Source organism: Salvelinus fontinalis, chromosome 15 (assembly GCF_029448725.1).
Source record: "Salvelinus fontinalis isolate EN_2023a chromosome 15, ASM2944872v1, whole genome shotgun sequence".
NCBI lineage: Eukaryota > Metazoa > Chordata > Actinopteri > Salmoniformes > Salmonidae > Salvelinus > Salvelinus fontinalis.
Window position 1 is genome coordinate 46,392,609 of NC_074679.1, and position 25,085 is coordinate 46,417,693.

Sequence of the window (25,085 nt, forward strand, 5' to 3'; positions counted from 1 at the left end):
TGAGCAAGGCACTTAACCGCTAACATGCAGAATACAGCAAAAGTGGCTCCTGTGTCTACGTACCCACATACCCCCCCCCCCCCCTCTCGCGAGCAAAACATTTTAGCGGCCCCCCTTGTGACAGCCAAGAGTAAAGATGAAAGTTTTAAAGTTCATTACCTACAATTCTACACATTTTTCCATGGGGTGGAGGCAAATGTTCGCAGTTATTAATTTGATAACTGATGATCAATGGGCCCCACCAAGGTCGGTAATTAGACAATGTTCACTACAAGATTAGATAGCTGCCCGCTAGACTAACAACAATCTAAAAAACAAATTGCTGACATGGGCTAATTGGGTGACTGCTGATGCACAACCACATGTATAAATTGTACCTTGTGTATTCTACTATTCTAACTCTCAACATTAAGTTGAGATCATGACTGAGTTCCCCCAAAAAACATCATGAAGGGCTGCAGTGGCTTGTGGGTCTGTATACCCACCTCCAGTTTTACAGAAATGAAGTTTTAAAGTGAATGGTCCGCGGGCCTACAAAGGGCCAGTCGCCCATCCAGCCTTAAAAGGTCAAGCGCAAACTGTCCTTAGATCAGTGTCTAGGCCTAGGGCCCGCTTCCCCCTACTCTTCATGGGAATAGTGCCACAGACATAATACATGTCACAGAGGTCATTAAGTGCATGCTTCTCCTACAAGGACAGGGCCAGAGTACAGAGACAGAGTAGCCCTGCTAACGTATCGACGGGCATAGTAGCCTAAACTCGACTTTAAAGCAGGGGTGTCCAATCCGGCCCGCGGGTGGTTTGATCATGTCTACATAATGTTTCAAATGACACAAAGGTTTGTCGCAGGCCAATGAAAGCAGCTGACCCAGAAAAGAGCTGCATGTGTGGCTCATGTTACTGTGAAGGACAAGGATGGAAGATTTCCGGCTGAAATCCGAGGAAAGAGGAGTGGACAGGGAATCCTGCCTGGGAATACTCCTCCTCACTGCCTCCTGCCCTAATTTCCAAGGTGTGTGTGTGTGTGTGTGTGTGTGCATCCCAAGTTTGTGTGTGTGTATGTGTGTGTGTGTGTGTGTGTGTGTGTGTGTGTGTGCATCCCAAGTTTGTGTGTATGTGTGTGTGTGTGTGTGTGTGCGTTCGTGTGTATGTGTGTGTCATACCGTCTCCAGGCAGGCTGCGGTAGGAGTTGATCTGTTCCTTAGCTCTGATCAATTGTTCCTCCAGGGTCCGCAGTCTGCTTGCACTCACCACCGGGCCCCCGTCAGACTGGCCCTCTGGTAACCTACAGTACAGTACAGGGGGAGAGGTTAGAGGATAGAGGTCAGTCTGGCTTCATTCACAACCTGGCCCTGTCAGACTGGCTGGCCCTGGTAACCTAGAGACAGGGGAGAGGAATTGAGATGGTCTGGAATAGGGTTGAATGGTAGGAACCCGGTTACCAGTGACTTGCTAAGATGTACCGGCCAAAACCATTTCCTTTTCCCGGGATAATTATCTGCGAGAAACCGTTAAATTATAATAAATAATGTACATGAACAGCATGAAATGGAACTGTTTAAATCTATGTCTAAATCTGGATTCTCTACGTTCTTCTCTCTGGTCACTGCATGATGAACCGTCAAGGCTCATGGTGGGGACCGACAGCCCATCTCCTCATGGTAACTCTTTTACTGTGATAGGTAGACCTACATTTGTTGCCGCAGAGCCTATGCTACAGTCTAATTTACCCAGCTCCATCTGGCTTTCGGGGGTCACCTTCTTTTTTTTATTGTAAAGATGATCCTTTTTTTAAGAGCAGCCACAGAGTTTTAAAACACTCACATAGCGTCGCTTTAAAACAGTGCAGGAGCTTCTCTCTGTCCATCAATTCCATTCAAAATGCAGCCAACATAGACGATCCGGTTCTAGATTGATATCTAGCCCTATATATAGATGTCCTAGCCCACCTCTTTCAGGTAATACATTCAATGCAGTATTAGCCTTATATTTAGCTAATGAATGATGTGTCATGCATAACAAGCTTCTAACTTATAGCCTTTGTCTCTTGCACCGCTGGCCTCAGTAAAAAAAAAAAAAAAAAGTCTCCTTAGCTCTTGGAGTCCCATGCAGGAAAAGCTAGACTAGAATAGCTTGCTGGACAACATTTTTTTGTTGTTGCATTTATTATACCAATAGACTATTCGAAGAGGGACTCAAGCTGAACCATTCCATCATCGTGAAGAGAAGTGAAAGCCTTCTGCATCTCATTCTAGTCCTATATTATTCAAGCACGCCCTTAGAAGGATGAAGATAAGGACAACGAAACGTATTTCATTTAACGGTTGAAAGCGAGGAAGGAATAAAGCGAGAGAGAAAAGAGAGAGAAAGAGGAGGTATGCTAATAACATGAGGGGAAATATCAGGAAAAATTCAAATCAAATTCGTTGGCCTCTGTATACTTGTAACTTTGTAGGCCGCATGTGCTGCACCAGAATCACATGTTCTCTCCCTGCTTTATCATGGCTTGAACGATGTGTGTAATTCTAGTTCAGTATAATACAACACAGTACAGTAATACAGTTCACAGTCAAAACGATTAGCCTAGCTAGTTTACTTTATTTACCCAAGAGAGCATAGCAGGGCCTATATCTATGGGCTTTATGTTTTTCTGGTGTGCGTAATGTGCAGTAGCCTACACTATATATCATATAGACTATGTATTGGAAACGGCACAATCATTTGGCCTCTTTTGGGCTTGGGCTCATTAAACGACTTTAATGTAGGGCTCATAATATTTATTTAATCAGGCTCAGGTTGCATCAGGCTTGAATTTATTTAATCAAAGCTCTAATCAAATCCCATTATTAGAATATGCTCTATAATGCTTTTGAATGAAACGTCCGGTTTTTGGCGGGAAATACTGGGTTACCTGGGAGAAAAGTGATTTATTCTCAGGATGGAATATTTGTAAAAATACTGAGGAAATATTCAACCCTACTCTGGAATACAGCTAACCTGTCAGTGAAAGGGCCTGGTGCAGGGAGAAGTGTAAACATACAGGACAGAGGGAGAGCAAGTGTCTGTGGTTAGCCTGGCTCTCCGTTAACCAACAATACAGACGAGAGGTCAGTGAGAGCGCCTGGGGCAGGGAAGATTTTTGTTTTTACTGTAAGTGTCCAGCTGGCACTGTGTGTACATTATAAGTGTGTGTGTCTGTGTGTTTGTGTATACAGTATAGATGTGTGTGTCCCTGTCCTTCCAGGTCAAGGTGATTGTTGGCAGGCTGATTTCCCAGGGGCCTTTGCGTTTGGATGCGCTTCCTCCCACCTCCCAGTGCCAATTTAATGCAATGATCAGTAGTGAAGTATGTGAGCCGACCATGGGGGTGTGTGTGTGTGTGTGTGTGTGTGTTTATAATGATCAATGGCGAGGTGTGTGTGGGTGTGTGTGTGTGTTTATAATGATCAATGGCGAGGTGTGTGTGTGTATAATGATCAGTGGTGAGGTGTGAGAGCAACCGGCGACCGCAGGGCAATTCATTCACTGGCAGTAGCAATTCATCAACGCACGTGCTACTGAGAGAGAGAGAGAGAGAGAGAGAGAAAGAGAGAGAGAAAGAGAGAGAAATAGAAAGAGAGAGAGAGAGAAGCGAAGCGAAGGGAGAGAGAGAGAGAGGGAGAAAGGCACCTTCAACCCCCCCATTGACTAAAATGATTACCAACAAACACCCACATCCTTGAAAGCCATCTCTGAGCTGGGCTGGGCCTCCCCTTCCACCCCCCTCTATCCATCCTCCCTTCCCCTCTCTCCCTGCAGGACTAACTTATGAGAGGGCACATTTTAAGGGACAGGGGAAGGAAGCTAGGGCCAGATGGGGTAAAAGTCCCCTTGCAGCTGCTCCTCGAGAACAAGTAGAAGAGTGAGAAGTCGATGCGGTCAGTTCAAGAAAGGTGTTGTAAAACTGCCTCCACACATACCATGTAGAAGATGAGACAACACTGAATATTGCTACCTCACATAGTGTATGGCCTGACAAAATGTGAACTGAGTAGGATGTGAGAGTAACCGTGGTGACTGGTATTCCATGAACGCAGCAGGCAGCAGAAGCAGCAGTCTTATCTCGGGAGCCTGGCTGAGAATAAATATGTTTCTGTCTCTGGCATGAAATGATGCGTGGAGTTCTGTAATGGTAAACAGCGGGTTTCCCTGTGTGTGTGTGTGTGTGTGTGTGTGTGTGTGTGTGTGTGTGTGTGTGTGTGTGTGTGTGTGTGTGTGTGTGTGTGTGTGTGTGTGTGTGTGTGTGTGTGTGTGTGTGTGTGTGTGTGTGTCTGGTTGGTCACGTCATAGTGCATGGTTGTCATCAGGAATGCACAGCCACAGTACAGAGATACAGGAAGAAACCGCAAAGTCAAAATGTTATGTCATTCTTGGCTGGTCAAGGATGAAATGAGCTGAGAGTCAGAGAGGAGAGAAGGAGAGGAAGAGTCAGAGAGGAGAGTAGAGGAGGAGAGGAGGAGAGTCAGAGAGGAGGAGAGGAGAGTCAGAGAGACAGGAGGCGAGGAGGAGAGTCGAGGAGGAGAGGAGAGTCAGAGAGGAGAGGAGGAGAGGATGAGAGGATGAAGAGAGGAGGAGAGTCAGAGAGGAGAGGAGGAGAGTTGAGAAGAGGAGTCAGAGAGGAGAGGAGGAGAGTAGAGGAGGAGAGGAGAGTCAGAGAGGAGAGGAGGAGAGTCAGAGAGGAGAGGAGGAGAGTCAGAAAGGAGAGGAGAGGAGGAGAGGAGCGCCTGGGGTTTAGATAATGTATGTCAAAAGGGAAAATAACGGTCTCTGTCATACCGAAGCTGTGACTATCAACGATACTACTAACATCTCATTAAAGTATAAAACAAAGCAGTATGGGGATTTATATTCAGCAAAGTTCACACAAGCACTCTGTTTGACACTCTCAAAACCACACAAATTAGCATCCACACACACACACACACACACACACACACACACACACACACACACACACACACACACACACACACACACACACACACACACACACACACACACACACACACACACACACACACACACACACACACACACACACACACACACACACACAATGGCCTCTCAGCTTCAGCTTGGGTATCCCTTTACTATAGCGTCAGAGTGAAACTGGAGATCCCTCTGAGCACTCTGTGTCCTCCTCCCTGCATGAAACTAATAGACCACTAAAGTAATACTCAGAACCCAGAAGGCTATCTGTTATCAAAGCAACTGTAGCGGCATCGGCCAGGCTGAGAACGCTGGGTGAATCAGATGGACACCGACACCGACACACCCTCCTCACCTCTCCTCCCTGTCCTCACCTGTCATGGACAGGATCAATGCACAGGGAACTGGATCAGGGACAAGGACAGGGACAGAGACAGGAGTAACATGACACAACACACACCAGCAGGAACTCTCACGCAGGCCAGGCACACAGTCAAAGCATACACCCTACACCATATATCTAAGCACACAAACACGCCCATGCACACACACACCCATAACACTTGCCATATTATGCATGCACAAACTCACACACGGTTCTAGAAGATGTGTGTTATGACAGAGTGAGACAACTGCCATCTCTACACTCCATCAGTTTCACAGCTCTCACTTGAGTGAATCAATGTCTGGGGTCTACAAGTACAAAAAGCTTCTATTTGTACATTTCATGTTGTGCTGTGGTGAAGGTCTATACAGCTGAATGCTGAAATTATTCCACTGGGGTGGATAGTAAGCTGGAAGAGAGGCTGATATGGGAAGGACAGAGGAATAGAAGGGCTCAATCCCAGTACCCCTCCCCCCCCCCCCCCTCTCCCATCACAGCCTCTCTTCCAGCTTACTATCCATCCCAGTGGAATAATTTCAGCATTCAGCTGTATAGACCTTCACTACAGCACAACATGAAATGTGTTCCTCCCCCTCCGTTTTGCGCGAACCAGCGAGCCCCATCGAGGCGTAGTGGTATCCCAAATTAACTTTGAGCGAGGCGTAATGCCTTGTCATCCCTCTAGCTGGCCCTACAAACTAAGCAAATCGAGATGCAGACTTTCTATCGAGTGTTTCCCAAAAACTCTTAAGATGCTCTGCAAACCCAACCCTGGAGAGTTGCTTCAATTAATAAATGCTGGAAAAAATACTAGGATGGAAGAAAACGGGAGGAGACAGGTTAAAGTAGGAGCTTTAAGCCTTGGGACAATTGAGACATGGATTGTGTATGTGTGCCATTCAGAAGGTGAAAATGTTGAACGGGGTATGGTAGTAGGTTCTAGGCGCACTGTTTTGAGTGTGTCAAGAACTACAACGCTGCTGGGTTTTTCATGCTCAACAGTTTCCCGTGTGTATCAAGAATGGTCCACCACCCAAAGGACATCCAGGCAACTTGGGCCAGCATCCCCGTGGAGTGCTTCCAGCACCTTGTAGAGTTCATGCCCCGACGAATTGAGGCTGTTCTGAGGATAAAAGGGGGTGCAACTCAATATTAGGAAGGTGTTCCTAATGTTTGTACACTAAGTGTATGTTAGTTAATGAAGAGACAAATGATTATGCATATTTTTGGGTCATAAAATACATTCACAAACATCGCAATTTAACAAGCTATCTGACTAGCTAAAGTTCATTTGCCAGCTAGCTATACATTTATTTTTCTATATGGGTGTTTGACATTTATATGAACTGTAATTCGTGTTGTTAAATGTTTTAATGACCAGAAAACCAGGCTGTCATCTTGTGAAAACCAGTGGATATAAAAAGTCTAGCTAAAGCATTTAACATTACTGCAAATTGAATGTACAATTTACACTGAACAAAAATATAAACACAACATGTAAAGTGTTGGTGCTGAGCTGAAATAAAATATCCTAAAAATGTTCCATACGCACAAAATGTATTTCAAATTTTGTGTACACATTTGGTTACATCCCTGTTAGTGAGCATGTCTCATTTGCAAAAAGAATCCATCCACCTGTCTCAAGTTGAGGGAGCGTGCAATTGGCATGCTGACTGCATTAATGTCCGCCAGAGCTGTTTCCTGGAAATTGAATCTTACTATCTCTACCATAAGCCACCTCCAGCATCATTTTAGATAATTTGGCAGTACGTCCAACCGGCCTCACAACCGTAGACCACGTGTAACCACGCCAGCCCAGGACCTCCACATCCCGCTTCTTCACCTACAGGATCGTCTGAGACCAGTCACCCGGACAGCTGATGAAACTGTGGGTTTGCAGAACCGAATAATATCTGCAGAAACCGTCTCAGGGAAGCTCATCTGCGTGCTCGTCGTCCTCACCAGGGTCTTGACCTGACTGCAGTTTGGCATCGTAACTGACTTCAGTGGGCAAACGCTCACCTTCGATGAACACTGGCACGCTGGAGAAGTGTTCTCTTCAAGGATGAATCCCGGTTTCAACTGTACTGGGTAGATGTCAGACAGCGTGTATGGTGTAGCGTGGGCGAGAGGTTTGCTGATGTCAAAGTTGTGTACAGAGTGCCCCATGGTGGCGGTGGGGTTATGGTATGGGCAGGTATAAGCTACAAACAACGAACATAATTGCATTTTATCAATGGCAATTTGAATGGAGAGAGATACCGTGACGAGATCCTGAAGCCCACTGTCGTGCCATTCATCCGCCGCCATCAACTCATGTTTCAGCATGATAATGCACGGCCCCATGTTGCAAGGATCTGTACACAATTCCTGGAGGCGGAAAATATCCCAGTTCTTCCATGGCCTACATACTCACCAGACATGTCACCCCTTGAGCATGTTTGGGATGCTCTGGATCAACGTGTACGACAGCGTGTTCCAATTCCCGCCAATATCCAGCAACTTCGCACAGCCATTGAAGACGAGTGGGAAAACATTGCACAGGCCACAATCAACAGCCTGATCAACTCTACGCGAAGGAGATGTGTCTCACTGCATGAGGCAAATGGTGGTCACACCAGATACTGCTGGTTTTCTGATCCATACCCCTACTTTTTTTTTTTAAAGCTATCCGTGACCAACAGATGCATATCTGTATTCCCAGTCATGTGAAATCCATAGATTGGGGCCTAATTCTTTCAGTTCAATTGACTGATTTCCTTTTATCAACTGTAACTCAGTAAAATCTTTGAAATTGTTGCATGTTGCGTTTATATTTTTGTTCAGTGTGGTAAGCTTGCCTTGCAGTTCATTTCAAAAAATGATATGTCCGACTTATTATTCTAGTAACGTTAACGTTAGAGGTTGAAGATATATGTAACGTAGATTGCTAACATTTTTCTTGCTTATTGTATAGTGTAGGATAAAAATACCTGTACGCCTATGGATATGTATGGACCCTAAAACGGTTGGTATAAAGTTCAGAACAGTGGTTTAAATGTTTTATTGCTTCCACTGGTTAAGGGGAGGGGGGAGGTGCGCAGAGAACGAGGACACGTACTTCTCTAACACAGAGAAGAAGAGAAGGCACAACAACAGTGGTGTAAAAATAAGAACCGTACTGATGCTGGGAGAAAAGTGTCTCTTGCTGCAACCCAGCGATGGGAATAAGACAGAACACAACAGAGCCCTGAGGGTGCAGAGTATCTGGGTGCAAAACACACACACACACGCACGCACGCACGCACGCACGCACACACACACACACACACACACACACACACACACACACACACACACACACACACACACACACACACACACACACACACACACACACACACACACACACACACACACACACACACACACCACACACACCACACACACAAGAAAAAACAAAATAACAAAAAATAATTCCACACGAAGCTGCAGTGGCCTAGTTCCTTTCTTTGTTATCAGCCCACTATGGTGTACGCCACAATGTACACACTGGGCCAGTAGATAGGGACTGGGAGCCACTGTCTGCATCCCAAATGGCACCCTATTGCCTACATACCGCACTATAGCTGACCAGCACCTGCAGTTACAGTGGCTGTGGATGAATGGAAACTGTAAAGGATATAGGCAGAGCTGCGGCTCTGTGCCTCTGTGTTAACGGCTGGTGTATATGCTCCATTGTAGGGCCATTCAGACACACAATGGATGTGTGGGATATGTCGGTTGAGTGGGACAAAGAAATGTAACCTCTAGAGTGTCAGCTCGTGGGAGAGGAAGTGAGAGAAAGGAGTGTTGAGCTGTGTGTGTGAGAATCGACTGTGTGACGTACAGTAACATTGCATCACTGCCATCAACACCACTCGAGAGGTATATCGGTTAGATCTGTGTGTGTATGTTTGTGTGTGTGTGTATATCTAAATGTAGCCACCAATCAGAATAAGCCTGTGTGTTTCAGTTGGTGTTTAAATGAGTCTGTTAAAGTACATCAAAGCAAGTCAGAATATCTGTATTGTGTGTGTGTAGATGTGTAAATGTGTGTGTAAATGTGTGTAGGTCTGAGTGGGAGCGAGTGAGTGTGTATGTTTGAGCTTGTGTGTGTGCGTGTCTGAGTGAGAGTTTGCCTACATCAACTAATGCTTCGAAGACAGTTTTATGTCTGTATTAACGGGGGTGAACCCAGTCCCATTCCGTTCAGCTTAAAACACGCAGAAACCACAGTTGAACGCTTTCATCACGGTCAGTTCTATTCCTTTACAGAACAGAACCGGGCCAGTGAAATAAAATAGAACACATTCAGGTGACACTAATGTACCTTTAATGTCTATTATAAAACGGGTTGTTTGGACTCTGGATGCTTATTGGACGAGGAGCGTTCCAAGCCGTGCTGTATTGGCCTACACAGGCACACCTAAGCCTGCTAACAGGTCCATCTGAATTATCACTTCACCTCCACAGGAATATCATGTACACGTTGCTGTATTTCCCCTTGTTTCTAGCCTAGCATTCAGTTTGGTACAGTGGCGGTTAATATAAGGCTGTTTGCCTGTCCGACCTCGGAAACGATGTGTCAAATTTGAAATGCGATCTCCCCTGTACCATAGAGCGCGAACAGTGTCCAGAAAAGAGTGGTAACCAGTTTCTCTTGAACATCATGTAAGCTGCAACTCGCTTCACCGAGGAAAATAACCAGAGGAAGTTACTACGGATATTGCAGGAGTTTCCCCTTTGAAATCAGACACGTCCGTGGTAAGGACAACTTGGTTGCTGATTGTCTTTCAAGGGTGGGCAGTCTATACGTTTTGTGTTTTGCGTTTAGCCAGTGTGTTGTCCTGCCTCACAATTTGTTTTTAGTCACGTTTTGCTGTTTTGGAGATGAGTATTATTTTGGTTGCGCTCGTTCCAGGGGGATGGGAGTATTAAAAACATACTTTATTTTACCCGTTTCTGAAAACTTTATATATGAAAAATATATATGAAAAAACTGTTTGTTTTGTCTTATATTTAATTGTTGACAGCCAGTTGACGCCATGTTTATATTGGAGAAGGCGACGCATAAGCAGTGACGCATTTAAGTGAAATTAAAGTCGTTTTCTGTTGGTGGTGAGCAAACTTGTCGAAAAAAAATATAGGATATATTTGTTGTCTTAAGGGGGAAGGTGTTACAGGTTTTGGTTTCTCCATTTATGATTTGAGGTTGGAATTTTTCACACGTATTGTCACGTTCCTGACCTATTTCTGTTAGTTTGTTGTATGTGTTAGTTGGTCAGGACGTGAGTTTGGGTGGGCATTCTATGTTTTCTGTTTCTGTGTTGGTTTAGGGTTGCCTGGTATGGCTCTCAATTAGAGGCAGGTGTTTGGCGTTTCCTCTAATTGAGAGTCATATTTAGGTAGGTTGTTTCACAGTGTTCGTGGTGGGTGGTTGTCTCCTGTGTCTGTGTTTGTCTCACCATACGGGACTGTTCGGTTTGTTTGTACATAGTTCTTTTTGTGTAGTCTATTTTTCCCTGTTCGTGCGTTCTTCGTGTTTTATGTAAGTTCGTATGGTTCAGGTCAGTCTACATCGTTTTGTTATTTTGTTAGTTAATTCAAGTATAGTTCGTTTTCTGTCTTCGTTGTTTTTGTCGTGTCTTTATTAAATCATGTCATTTCACAACGCTGCGCCTTGGTTCCATCACTACTCCTCCTCTTCGGATGAAGAGGAGGACTACCGTTACACGTATCGCATGTTAGCACGATTGGTGTCACCTCGTTAGTCAGTATGTGTTACACCTGTGCTGGCTTGTCCATCTCGTTAGTTGGACGGTGTTTCACCTGTGCTGGCCCAGGTGATATTTAAGAGCGGCTGGCCCAGTACTAAAGTTATCTTGAGAGATATGGAGGGTTAACACACTCCCTATTTTCAGTTCTAGAAAACCACCCTTCACCTGATCTTCCCTGATTGTGTTGTGCGCCACTTTTTTGGTTTGACTCCTGTCTTTAAGTTTGGTGTGGGTTTTTCTTTTGTTGGCTCTTCTTGATCCAAATTTAGTGGGCGATCATGGTGGGTGTCTATTAGGTTCCAGTTGTTGTTGCTAGGCAACTTTCAGTGGACACCCCCAAGAGTGTCTTTCAGAAACCTTCCTAAAAGCACACCTGTTTCATTTTGGTTGTTGTCAGTGACTCTTTGTATGTTCCCCACTCTGTTCGAGGGACATTATTTGTTTTTCTTGCTGGGCAACGTAAAAGACATAACTAGGCTCGCTGTAGTGTAGCTAGCATAACAACAATTGTTGTTTGCTTCGCGTCGAGGCGAACAACGCCATTTACCTGCGACTGTATTCAGCACATGGCACGGTCTCTTGTGCTTTATTGTTTAAATACACACACTTTATTGTCACAATAGCTATGAGGAATATGGTTGATAACTAGTCTGGCTTTAAATCTGTGCCTTGGCATGAAATAGAAAATACACGCCCAACCCTATTCAGATGATGCATGGACAAAACGTGCCTGAGAAATGAAGTAAATTCTGCAACTTTGACATCCTGCCAGTCCCAGCAGTGATTTACATCATGTGTGTCTGCCTATATCACTGTTAGGATTATATCAGAGCCATTTCCCCAGGCTACTGTTATACACTGCAGAGGGATTGTATTGGAAATGCTTCTGTGCCTTCCTAAACCAGATGGTGAACTTCAGGGAGCTACATGGATAACGTCTGCTGGCTGCTGCAGAGCAAGAAGCAGTGTCGACACCTCTGTCTAATCAGCTGCAGGAGATCTTCTTGGCCAGCCTCCGCTTTGGCCTCCATCTCTTTATCTTTCTCCTCTCCATTCCTCACCTCATCCCTCCATCGCCACGCACACAACAAAAATGTCTCCTTCTCTCTCTCGCCATCTCTGACCGCTCTCTCCATCTCTCGTTCTTGTCTGTCTCTCCTCCATTTACTCCCTCCCTCCCTTACTCCCTCCAATCGCTACCAACACAAAAGCAGTCTGACAGGCTGGCAGACAGCTACTCTGGAGCGAGATAGCACCATAGTGACCAGCCAGGACCCTTTTATTTCGTAGTCAAACTTGGTTACAGGATTCTTGGTAGAAAACATCTCCTGTCTCGCTACTCTGGAAAAATGTTTTGTTGAGTTAGTTTGATTGAACAGGGTCAAGTTAGGGCACAAAAACAACTACACCTCAGCTCCAACAGCTGAAAATAGGCCTACAGCAACATCCACAGACCATACGAACCAGGCAGACTTACAGACTACACACACATAGTAACAAAATCAACTCCCCTCCATCCTCGGCCACTGCCTGACTAACACACATGCTGGTGTAGTAAACATAGGCACATACTGAGGCTTGGTCACATGCTGGTAAAACACACACACCACTGTATTGGTTATCAGGTCCCTACGTCTCCTCCTCTGTCTCTTTCTGGTTCTGTCATCCTCTCTCCAGAGGTCCTACTGTCAACAATACTTAGTTTATAGATGGGGGGATGTACTACCCCTCTATCAGCTCCCTCCCTCTCTCCATCCCTCTGTCCCTTCATCCCTCACTCCCACTCATCCATCACCCTGTCAATCAACCAGCGAAGGGTCACGCACGCACACACACACACACACACACACACACACACACACACACACACACACACACACACACACACACACACACACACACACACACACACACACACACACACACACACACACACACACACACACACACACGTCTGCTGGACCCATCTGCTGAGCTCATCATAAGTGTGTGTCCACAGGGAGCTTGTCAGAATGACTGACAGCCCAGCTAAAGTAGATGGGGTGAAACTGCTCAGGGTGCTAGCCCGTTTTAAATTGACCATTGAGTCAATATATAATAAAGATGAACCCTTAGAAGAGACCAATCCAACGCCCACTATGAAAAAATAACACACACGCACGCACGCACACACACAAATACGTTTGTTTTACTATCCTTGTGGGTACCAAACAATTGATTCCCATTCTTAATCTGATTTCTCGTAACCCCCAACCCTAACCCTTAACCTAACCCTAACCCTTAACATAACCCTAACGCCAAATCCTTAACCTAACCCTAACCCTAACGCCAAACCCGAAACCTAACCCTCAACCTAACCATTAACCCACTTCTTAACTTTTTAGGGATAGGGGGCAGCATTTTCACTTTGGATGAATCGCGTGCCCATAGTGAACTGCCTCCTACTATGTCCCAGATGCTAATATATGCATATTATTATTACTATTGGATAGAAAACACTTGGAAGTTTCTAAAACGGTTTGAATTATGTCTGTGAGTATAACAGAACTCATATGGCAGGCAAACTTCCAAACAGGAAGTGAGAATTCTGAGAAGGGTCGATGTTATTAAGGCTAGGGAGCACTATTTTCACTTCCGGATGAAAGGTGTGCATACAGTAAACTGCCTGCTACTCAGGCCCAGAAGCTAGGATATGCATATCATTAGTAGATTTGGATAGAAACACTCTGAAGTTTCTAAAACTGTTTGAATGATGTCTGTGAGTATAACATAACTTATTTGGCAGGTGAAACCCCGAGGACAAACCATCCAGGATTTTTTTGTTCTTTTCAATGGGTTTCTATGGGGATCTAGATTTCTATGGCACTTGCTTGCAGTTCCTATCGCCCTCCACTGGATGTCAACAATCTTTAGAAATCGGTTGATGTTTTTTCTTTGAGAAATGAAGAAGTGTGGCTGTTCAGAATGAGGGTTGAGTGAAGTGTACTGTTTGTTAGAGACGCGTGACCTGAAGCTCGCTCCACTTTGTTTTTATCCGCCATTGAACGCAGTTTATCCCGTCTTAAATTTTATCGATTATTTACGTTAAAAAATACCTAAAGTTGTATTAGGTAAGTTGTTTGAAATGTCTGGATCAAGTTTACAGGTAACTTATTAGATACTTTTGTAGTCATGTTGTGCGAGTTGGAACCAATGTTTTTTCAGAATCAAACGCGCCAAATAAATGGACATATTGGGGATATAACGACAGAATTAATCGAACAAAAGGACCATTTGTGATGTTTAATGGACATATTGGAGTGCAAACAGACGAAGATCTTCAAAGGTAAGGCATGCATTATATGTTATTTCTGACTTTAGTGTTGTGCCTGGTGGGTTGAACTATGATTTTCATGTGTTTGTTTGATGGGGTGCTGTCCTCAGATAATAGCATGGTTTGCTTTCGCCATAAAGCCTTTTTGAAATCTGACACTGTGGCTTGATTAACAAGAAGTTCATCTTTAAACTGATGTATAACACTTGTATGATTTATGAATTATTATTATGAGTATTTCTGTTTTTGAAATTTGGCGCGCTGCTATTAACCTAACCCTAATTCCTAACCCTAACCCTTAACCTAACCCTAACTCCTAACCCTAATCCTAAACCTAACTCCTAACCCTTAACCTAACCCTAACTCTAATCCTAAACCTAACTCCTAACCCTTAACCTAACCCTAATTCCTAACCGCAACCCTTAACCTAACTCTTAACCTAACCCTTAACCTAACCCTAATTCCTAACCCTTAACCTAACCCTAATTCCTAACCCTAATCCTAAACCTAACTCCTAACCCTTAACCTAACTCTAACTCCTAACCCTAATCCTAAACCTAACTCCTAACCCTTAACCTAACCCTAATTCCTAACCCTTAACCTAACCCTTAACCTAACCCTAACTCCTAACCCTAATCCTAAACCTAACTCCTAACCCTTGACCTAACTCTAACTCCTAACCGTAATCCTTAACCTAACCCTAACCCTAAACTTAATTCTCACCATAACCCTAATTGTAACCCTAAACCTAACCCCTATACCAAAAATTGCCCTTTTCCTTGTGGGGACCGGCAAGGATAGTGAAACCACGCACGCACACACACACTCTGTCCTACTCAGACAGCTCTGTTAGCAGTGCAGCCAAAAGTCTCATTACTGCAGTTCCTCAGAGAGACTCAGCACACTGCTGCAGTCTCAGCCTATGCCCCAAATGGCACCCTATTCCCATTATAGTGCACTACTTTTGACCAGAGCCTTATAGGGCCCTGGTCAAAAGTATTGCACTATGAAGTGAATAAGGTGCCAAATGGGACGCAGATTCAAGACTCGCTGGCTGCTTCTCATTATGCTGTCTGGCCTCCACACATAGCAGAGCAGCCATTACCACAGGGCCTGGACCCTGTACACCACCCCATTACCACAGGGCTTGGACCCTGTACACCACCCCATTACCACAGGGCTTGGACCCTGTACACCACCCCATTACCACAGGGCTTGGACCCTGTACACCATCCCATTACCACAGGGCCTGGACCCTGTACACCACCCCATTAACACTGCAGACACAACCCTGTACACCACCCCATTAACACTGTAGACACAGCCCTGTAGACCACCCCATTAACACAGCAGACACAACCCTGTACACCACCCCATTAACACTGTAGACACAACCCTGTACACCACCCCATTAACACTGTAGACACAACCCTGTACACCACCCCATTAACACTGTAGACACAACCCTGTACACCACCCCATTGACACTGCAAATAATACTCAAACCCGTTGGACTTGAGAAAGGAATATAACACTGCAGTAACACTGTATTAACACTGCAGTAGCCCTGTAGTGACACTGTAGTAACACTGTAGGAACACTGCAGTAACCCTGCAGTAACCCTGCAGTAACACTGTAGTAACCCTGCAGTAACACTGTAGTAACACTGCAGTAACCCTGTAGTGACACTGTAGTAACACTGTAATAACACTGTAGCAACACGGTAGCAACACGGTAGCAACACTGTAGCAACACTGTAGCAACACTGTAGCAACACTGCAGTAACCCTGCAGTAACACTGTAGTAACACTGTAGTAACACTGCAGTAACACTGTAGTAACACTGTAGCAACACTGCAGTAACACTGTAGTAACCCTGCAGTAACACTGCAGTAACCCTGCAGTAACACTGTAGTAACACTGCAGTAACACTGTAGTAACACTGCAGCAACACTGTAGCAACACTGCAGTAACCCTGCAGTAACACTGTAGCAACACTGTAGCAACACGGTAGCAACACGGTAGCAACACGGTAGCAACACGGTAGCAACACGGTAGCAACACTGTAGCAACACTGTAGCAACACTGTAGCAACACTGCAGTAACCCTGCAGTAACACTGTAGCAACACTGTAGTAACACTGTAGCAACACTGTAGTAACACTGTAGTAACACTGTAGCAACACTGTAGTAACACTGTGTTAACACTGTAGCAACACTGTAGCAACACTGTAGCAACACTGTAGTAACACTGTAGCAACACTGTAGCAACACTGTAGCAACACGGTAATAACACGGTAGTAACACTGTAGCAACACTGTAGCAACACTGTAGTAACACTGTAGCAACACTGTAGCAACACTGTAGTAACACTGTAGTAACCCTGCAGTAACACTGTAGCAACACTGTAGCAACACTGTAGCAACACTGCAGTAACCCTGCAGTAACACTGTAGCAACACTGTAGTAACACTGTAGCAACACTGTAGTAACACTGTAGTAACACTGTAGCAACACTGTAGTAACACTGTGTTAACACTGTAGCAACACTGTAGCAACACTGTAGCAACACTGTAGTAACACTGTAGCAACACTGTAGCAACACTGTAGCAACACGGTAATAACACGGTAGTAACACTGTAGCAACACTGTAGCAACACTGTAGTAACACTGTAGCAACACTGTAGCAACACTGTAGTAACACTGTAGTAACCCTGCAGTAACACTGTAGCAACACTGTAGTAACACTGCAGCAACATTGTAGCAACACTGTAGCAACACTGTAGCAACACGGTAGTAACACGGTAGTAACACTGTAGCAACACTGTAGCAACACTGTAGTAACACTGTAGCAACACTGTAGCAACACTGTAGTAACACTGTAGTAACCCTGCAGTAACCCTGTAGCAACACTGTAGCAACACTGTAGCAACACTGTAGTAACACTGCAGTGACCCTGTAGTGACACTGTAGTGACACTGTAGTAACACTGTAGCAACACTGTAGCAACACTGTAGTAACACTGTAGTAACACTGTAGCAACACTGTAGCAACACTGCAGCAACACTGCAGTAACACTGCAGTAACACTGTAGTAACACTGTAGTAACACTGTAGTAACACTGCAGTGACCCTGTAGTAACACTGTAGTAACACTGTAGCAACACTGTAGCAACACTGCAGCAACCCTGCAGTAACACTGTAGCAACACGGTAGCAACACGGTAGCAACACTGTAGCAACACTGTAGCAACACCGTAGCAACACTGTAGCAACACTGCAGTAACCCTGCAGTAACACTGTAGCAACACGGTAGCAACACTGTAGCAACACGGTAGTAACACGGTAGCAACACGGTAGCAACACTGTAGCAACACTGTAGCAACACTGTAGTAACACTGTAGTAACCCTGCAGTAACACTGTAGTAACACTGTAGTAACACTGCAGTGACCCTGTAGTGACACTGTAGTGACACTGTAGTAACACGGTAGCAACACGGTAGCAACACGGTAGCAACACTGTAGCAACACTGTAGCAACACTGCAGTAACCCTGCAGTAACACTGTAGCAACACTGTAGTAACACTGTAGCAACACTGTAGTAACACTGTAGTAACACTGTAGCAACACTGTGTTAACACTGTAGCAACACTGTAGCAACACTGTAGCAACACTGTAGTAACACTGTAGCAACACTGTAGCAACACTGTAGCAACACGGTAGTAACACGGTAGTAACACTGTAGCAACACTGTAGCAACACGGTAGTAACACGGTAGTAACACGGTAGTAACACTGTAGCAACACTGTAGCAACACTGTAGTAACACTGTAGCAACACTGTAGCAACACTGTAGTAACACTGTAGTAACACTGTAGTAACCCTGCAGTAACCCTGTAGCAACACTGTAGTAACACTGTAGCAACACTGTAGCAACACTGTAGCAACACTGTAGCAACACGGTAGTAACACGGTAGTAACACTGTAGCAACACTGTAGCAACACTGTAGTAACACTGTAGCAACACTGTAGCAACACTGTAGTAACACTGTAGTAACCCTGCAGTAACCCTGTAGCAACACTGTAGCAACACTGTAGCAACACTGTAGTAACACTGTAGCAACACTGTAGCAACACTGCAGCAACACTGCAGTAACACTGTAGTAACACTGTAGTAACACTGTAGTAACACTGCAGTGACCCTGTAGTAACACTGTAGTAACACTGTAGCAACACTGTAGCAACACTGCAGTAACCCTGCAGTAACACTGTAGCAACACGGTAGCAACACGGTAGCAACACGGTAGCAACACTGTAGCAACACCGTAGCAACACTGTAGCAACACTGCAGTAACCCTGCAGTAACACTGTAGTAACACTGTAGCAACACTGTAGTAACACTGCAGTAACACTGTAGTAACACTGTAGCAACACTGTAGCAACACTGCAGTAACCCTGCAGTAACCCTGTAGTAACCCTGCAGTAACACTGTAGTAACCCTGCAGTAACACTGTAGTAACACTGCAGTAACACTGTAAAAACACTGTAGCAACACTGCAGTAACACTGTAGCAACACTGTAGCAACACTGTAGCAACACGGTAGCAACACGGTAGCAACACTGTAGCAACACTGTAGTAACACTGTAGTAACACTGTAGCAACACTGTAGTAACACTGTGTTAACACTGTAGCAACACTGTAGCAACACTGTAGCAACACTGTAGCAACACTGTAGCAACACGGTAGCAACACGGTAGTAACACGGTAGTAACACGGTAGCGACACTGTAGCAACACTGTAGTAACACTGTAGCAACACTGTAGCAACACTGTAGTAACACTGTAGTAACCCTGCAGTAACCCTGTAGCAACCCTGTAGCAACACTGTAGCAACACTGTAGCAACACTGTAGCAACACTGTAGTAACACTGTAGTAACACTGCAGTGACCCTGTAGTGACACTGTAGTGACACTGTAGTAACACTGTAGCAACACTGTAGTAACACTGTAGTAACACTGTAGCAACACTGCAGCAACACTGTAGCAACACTGCAGTAACACTGTAGTAACACTGTAGTAACACTGTAGCAACACTGTAGCAACACTGCAGCAACACTGCAGTAACACTGTAGTAACACTGTAGTAACACTGTAGTAACACTGCAGTGACCCTGTAGTAACACTGTAGTAACACTGTAGCAACACTGTAGTAACACTGCAGCAACACTGTAGTAACACTGTAGTAACACTGTAGTAACACTGCAGTGACCCTGTAGTGACACTGTAGTAACACTGTAGTAACACTGTAGCAACACTGTAGCAGCACTGCAGTAACACTGTAGTAATACTGTAGTAACACTGCAGTAACATTGCGGTAATGCTAACAATGTGAGCTGAGGCCTACTCATGGCCACTGGCCAGTGCTGACCACTACATACAGCAGGGGTCAGTGATGTCTGACTCTGAAGCCCCACTACTACTACTGGCTCTGGGTAGGAGCTGCTCCTCAGGTCTAGGATCAGTTTACATACCCCAATTCTAACCTCTACCAAAGGGGACACACACACAGAACTGACCTGAGATCAGTTAGCTTAGATACGCTCTCGCTCTCCTTCAATAGAGCGTGTGTGTAATGTGCGCATGCCTGTGGGTGTGTGTGTGTGTGTGAGCGTACAGCCCGCTGTAGGAACAACTTCTGCACATCTTTACTTTGAACAACCGTTTGAAACGTTAAATTAGGACAGACCCTATCACTTCACAGCTCTGACTGTTGCTTCGGGCTTGAATCAAATGGGCATGCCAGTGTGTTGAGTGCCGGAATACGGCATGTGACAAGCGCAATAACAGAACAGCTTTCCTCACGGCCTTTAGACACAGCCCATCAGCCCAGGTTGGCACCCTGTCCATCGCGCATCACACCGTGCCATCTTACACTCCACCATAGCTACCATGACAGGCACTGACATCACATGGATTTAGTTCCGGGTTTGTAAACAGCGGCGAGGAAAGGAAATACTCTGACGTGAGACTACTTCGACCCACGCCTCCTCAGAACACCACGGAAATCGACCACTGATCAGACCACCGCCAACAGCTCGTGAGCGAGGAAACATACCGCGGTCCTCCGACGTAATAAGACGACTTCATCTAACCTGGAAGTGAACTTCAGCGATGTAAAGAGTATTTTTTTTTATTTACCCAGGTTAGCCTCGTTGAGATCAAATCCATTTTTTCAAGAGAGACAGGGACCAACCGAGAGAGCAGCAAATATCAGACATACTGTAACAATTTACAGACAAACCATAAAATACATTTTTTTTGTTGTTGACAAAGACACACATACATTTCAATGACAGAGACATACAAACATGTAAACTTAGACTACAGAATCTAACCAAGAACGGTAATGTCAAGATCACAGACGACGATCAACACGTGGATGAATGGGTCAGTGAAGTAATGATGCGTAACGATACAGAGGAAATACTCTTGAAGCCCTGAAGACTACATTATCTTAAATCCAGTATTGTAAGAATACAGAATACCAACGCTGCCTGGGATTATTGGGTCACTTAATATGCGGTGAGGTAATGGTGCACAGCATCTCATAGTAGAAACAGAAGGAGAGGCGAGAGAGTGAGAGACAGGACGGGAAAGAGACACGAGAGTGAAAAAGAGAAAGCGACGAGCAGAGACAAAGATAAGGAGGAAGAGAGAGAAACAGAGAGGCAGAAACGGGAAAGAGAGGCCAAACTCCGTCAGCGTGTCACGCGTCTCACCTGAGTGTCTCAGCCATGCGTCTCAGGTCCTCGTTCTGCTGTTTCAGTCTCTCCAGCTTGGCCAGGATCTTGGACAGCTCTCTGCTGGATCTCTCCGGGTGCTCGCTGTCCTTCACAAGGTGACCTCCGATGTAAAACAGCAGTGTGCCCCACGCCAGGAGCACAAGCATGATCCAGCGCCACGAACCTGCCCATGGGCGCATCTTTCACCCCTCTTGGGCCTTTGGGGCTGGGGTGGAGGGGCGAGGGATGAGGGGGGGGGGGGGTGAGCAGCACTCCCGTCACAATAGGCCTTGAGGCATGGTGAGAATGCCGGAGGGCGTAGGGAGGAGGGGGGGGGGGGGGGGGGGGTGAGATGTAGTTCAGGTAGGTTTCGTGGGGTTAGTTAATGCATGGCTATGGTTCCTCCAGGGAGTTAGGATGTCCGAGTCCTCTCTGGTCTAGGCTGGACTGGGCGTGGGCTGGTCCTGGCTCTGGTAGTCTGGTCAGCTCACTGACGTCGCCCTCTGTCTCTCTGTAGTCCTGACTGACTGGCAGACGGCTCGGTCTGGCTGCGTCTCTACGGAGTGGCCTTGTGGAATACTTCCCTCTGTTCAAAGAGCAAACAAAGTAGGGTTGGTCACTGACAAAAATCTGAGAGAAACCGCAGCCCTTATCTTCTTCCTCCACCCGTCCTCTCTTTCTCTGTGACAAACCAGAGTCAGGAGCCCCTCGCCATACGAATCCCCCACACAGCGGTAAACGAAACGCCGCATGCCACTCAGCATTACGTCAACAAACTGACTGAAAACACCACAAACCCACTTCCGCACACCACAAACGCGCCACTCAACTTAACACAAACCCACGGCCACTCAAGGAAACACTACACAAACCCACCGAACGCAACTGAAAATCCACCGCCGTTCCAGAGCTCAACCAACGGCTAGCAGCCTGTGAGAGAGAACACTGAAAATAGATATGCAGCTACCAGTACTTCCCTTGTCTAATAATAAAACTGGGTTAAACCATTGTTAATGTGGAGGAGCGTGCGGATGTCACCATAGAGGTGTCCTCCTCCCCTCTATTTGAGGAGAGATCCCCCCCCCCCCCCCTCCCCCGACACAGCTCTGTTCACATGCATACACTCCTCCCCCAGGACCGGGCCACACACACAGTCTCAGAGCAGGCAGGGCGATCACACACACGCACACATTTTGACATCACAGGCCAGCAACGAGTTGAGCGGTTCAGCAACGATAATGGATACGGCTGAATATTCTATATTCATTACAGGGGATATAGAATACTTATCCCTTCATTACAAATGACCGGCGGGCTGGCTGAATACATAAGAGACTAGTTAGTTATGGATTTCTGTGTGGAGAATATACAATGTATTATAGATTGTAGCAGTGGTTGGGGCCGAGCGCGAACAAAGGGCGGACTCAATTCATGAATCAACAGACTGACCTTCAGCTGTGTAGCGCTGCCTGCTTGTCTGTCAAGTTTCAAGTACGGTGGAATGGCTTTCGTGCTCTTTCCCGACAATACAGTAATCAACATCGGGAGTACTATACATAATAACATTTTAAAATGTCAAGTAGAACAAAAAATACACGAGATATAGAAATAAGAAGAACCACGAGAAAGCAAGCCCAGTAAAACTATATACAGGGTCAGTTCCAGGGTCAGTGCCAGTACCATACTGTATGTGCAATGTGCAGCGATAGCAGGGACACTGCAGTGGTTGAAGACTCGTAATTTGGGTCATCAAAGTGCATTGAAATGACTTAGGAAGTGTGAACACTTTGGAGAGTTGTGTGACCACTTGGAGACACCAGTTCGTCCTCTCCCACAAACCTTTGTAATAAAAAGAAATGTTGCACCTACCCCACATTTCCCAGGAATACTTTCTCATGTTACTGAATGTACCCAGAGTATTTTAAGATTCAGTTGTCAACACATGCGGTGAATAGTACAGTAAATGTAAAATGCACATAAAATCAAAGGTGTAATGTTTGGATTAAGTCTTGTGTCAGGTGAACTGGTGTGTCCTCAACTTCTGGTCTAATCGTTTTCCCATAATCTTCAAGCTGTTCACTTTCAATTGCTTCACTCTTAGAAAAAAAGGTGCTATCTAGAACCTTAAAGGGTTCTTCGGCAGTCCCCATAGGAGAACCCTTTAAAGAACCCTTTTTGGTTGCAGGTAGAACCCTTTTGGAACCAAAAGGACCAGAAAGGATTCTACCTGGAACCAAAAAGGGTTCTCCTTTGGGAACAGCCAAATAACCCTCTTGGAACTAAGAGTGTACCATGCTTATGCATATGCATTTAATACTTATTCTGTAAGAAACATTTAAATTTAGCCCTACCCATATATGCCAATTCCCACAAGTGTAAAGGGTTAAGATGACTTCAACTGTCAATACTTATGTACCTACGTTGACTCAACAAAGATCAACGTGTTTAATCAACTTAGAAATTCACAACCAAAAAGTCAAATCAACTGAAACAACATAACAGCTGTGTTGACTAAACATGTCAAGTTCAGATGTTTCTCTCTCTCTCTCTCTCTATCACATTTCTCTTTCTCTCTCTCTACCACATCTCTCTCTCTCTCTCTACCACATCTCTCTCTCTCTACCACATCTCTCTCTCTCTCTACCACATCTCTCTCTCTCTCTACCACATCTCTCTCTCTCTCTCTACCACATCTCTCTCTCTCTCTACCACATCTCTCTCTCTCTCTCTACCACATCTCTCTCTCTCTCTACCACATCTCTCTCTCTCTCTACCACATTTCTCTTTCTCTCTCTCTACCACATCTCTTTCTCTCTCTCTACCACATCTCTCTCTCTCTCTACCACATCTCTCTCTCTCTCTACCACATCTCTCTCTCTCTCTACCACATCTCTCTCTCTCTCTACCACATCTCTCTCTCTCTCTACCACATCTCTCTCTTTCTACCACATCTCTCTCTCTCTACCACATCTCTCTCTCTCTCTACCACATCTCTCTCTCTCTACCACATCTCTCTCTCTCTACCACATCTCTCTCTCTCTCTACCACATCTCTCTCTCTCTCTACCACATCTCTCTCTCTACCACATCTCTCTCTCTCTCTACCACATCTCTCTCTCTCTACCACATCTCTCTCTCTCTCTCTACCACATCTCTCTCTCTCTCTCTACCACATCTCTCTCCTCTACCACATCTCCCTCTCTCTCTACCACATCTCTCTCTCTACCACATCTCTCTCCTCTACCACATCTCTCTCTCTCTCTACCACATCTCTCTCTCTCTCTACCACATCTTTCTCTCTCTCTACCACATCTCTCTCTCTCTACCACATCTCTCTCTCTCTACCACATCTCTCTCTCTCTCTACCACATCTCTCTCTCTCTACCACATCTCTCTCTCTCTCGACCACATCTCTCTCTCTCTCTACCACATCTCTCTCTCTCTCTACCACATTTCTCTCTCTCTCTACCACATCTCTCTCTCTCTCTACCACATCTCTCTCTCTCTCTCTCTCTACCACATCTCTCTCTCTCTCTACCACATCTCTCTCTCTCTACCACATCTCTCTCTCTCTACCACATCTCTCTCTCTCTACCACATCTCTCTCTCTCTACCACATCTCTCTCTCTCTACCACATCTCTCTCTCTCTCTCTACCACATCTCTCTCTCTCTCTACCACATCTCTCTCTCTCTCTACCACATCTCTCTCTCTCTACCACATCTCTCTCTCTCTACCACATCTCTCTCTCTCTCTACCACATCTCTCTCTCTCTACCACATCTCTCTCTCTCTCTCTACCACATCTCTCTCTCTCTCTCTACCACATCTCTCTCTCTCTCTCTACCA

The 25,085-nt window shown here is 45.4% G+C and overlaps 1 protein-coding gene across 4 annotated transcripts in view; it reads right to left on the reverse strand.

Moving 5' to 3' along the window:
• Positions 1–25,085, reverse strand: part of LOC129812064 (alpha-(1,6)-fucosyltransferase) — a 122,086-nt gene that overhangs the window by 17,044 nt on the left and 79,957 nt on the right. For 3 of the 4 annotated variants that reach the window (XM_055863998.1, XM_055863997.1, XM_055863999.1), the window contains 2 exons: positions 21,237–21,825; positions 1,164–1,285 (listed from right to left, as the gene is read on the reverse strand). In XM_055863998.1, coding sequence (XP_055719973.1) covers positions 1,164–1,285; positions 21,237–21,439 — 325 coding nt within the window. In that variant the 5' untranslated portion in view covers positions 21,440–21,825. The remainder of the gene's footprint in view (positions 1–1,163; positions 1,286–21,236; positions 21,826–25,085) is intronic. The other variant, XM_055863996.1, reaches the window with a different exon arrangement.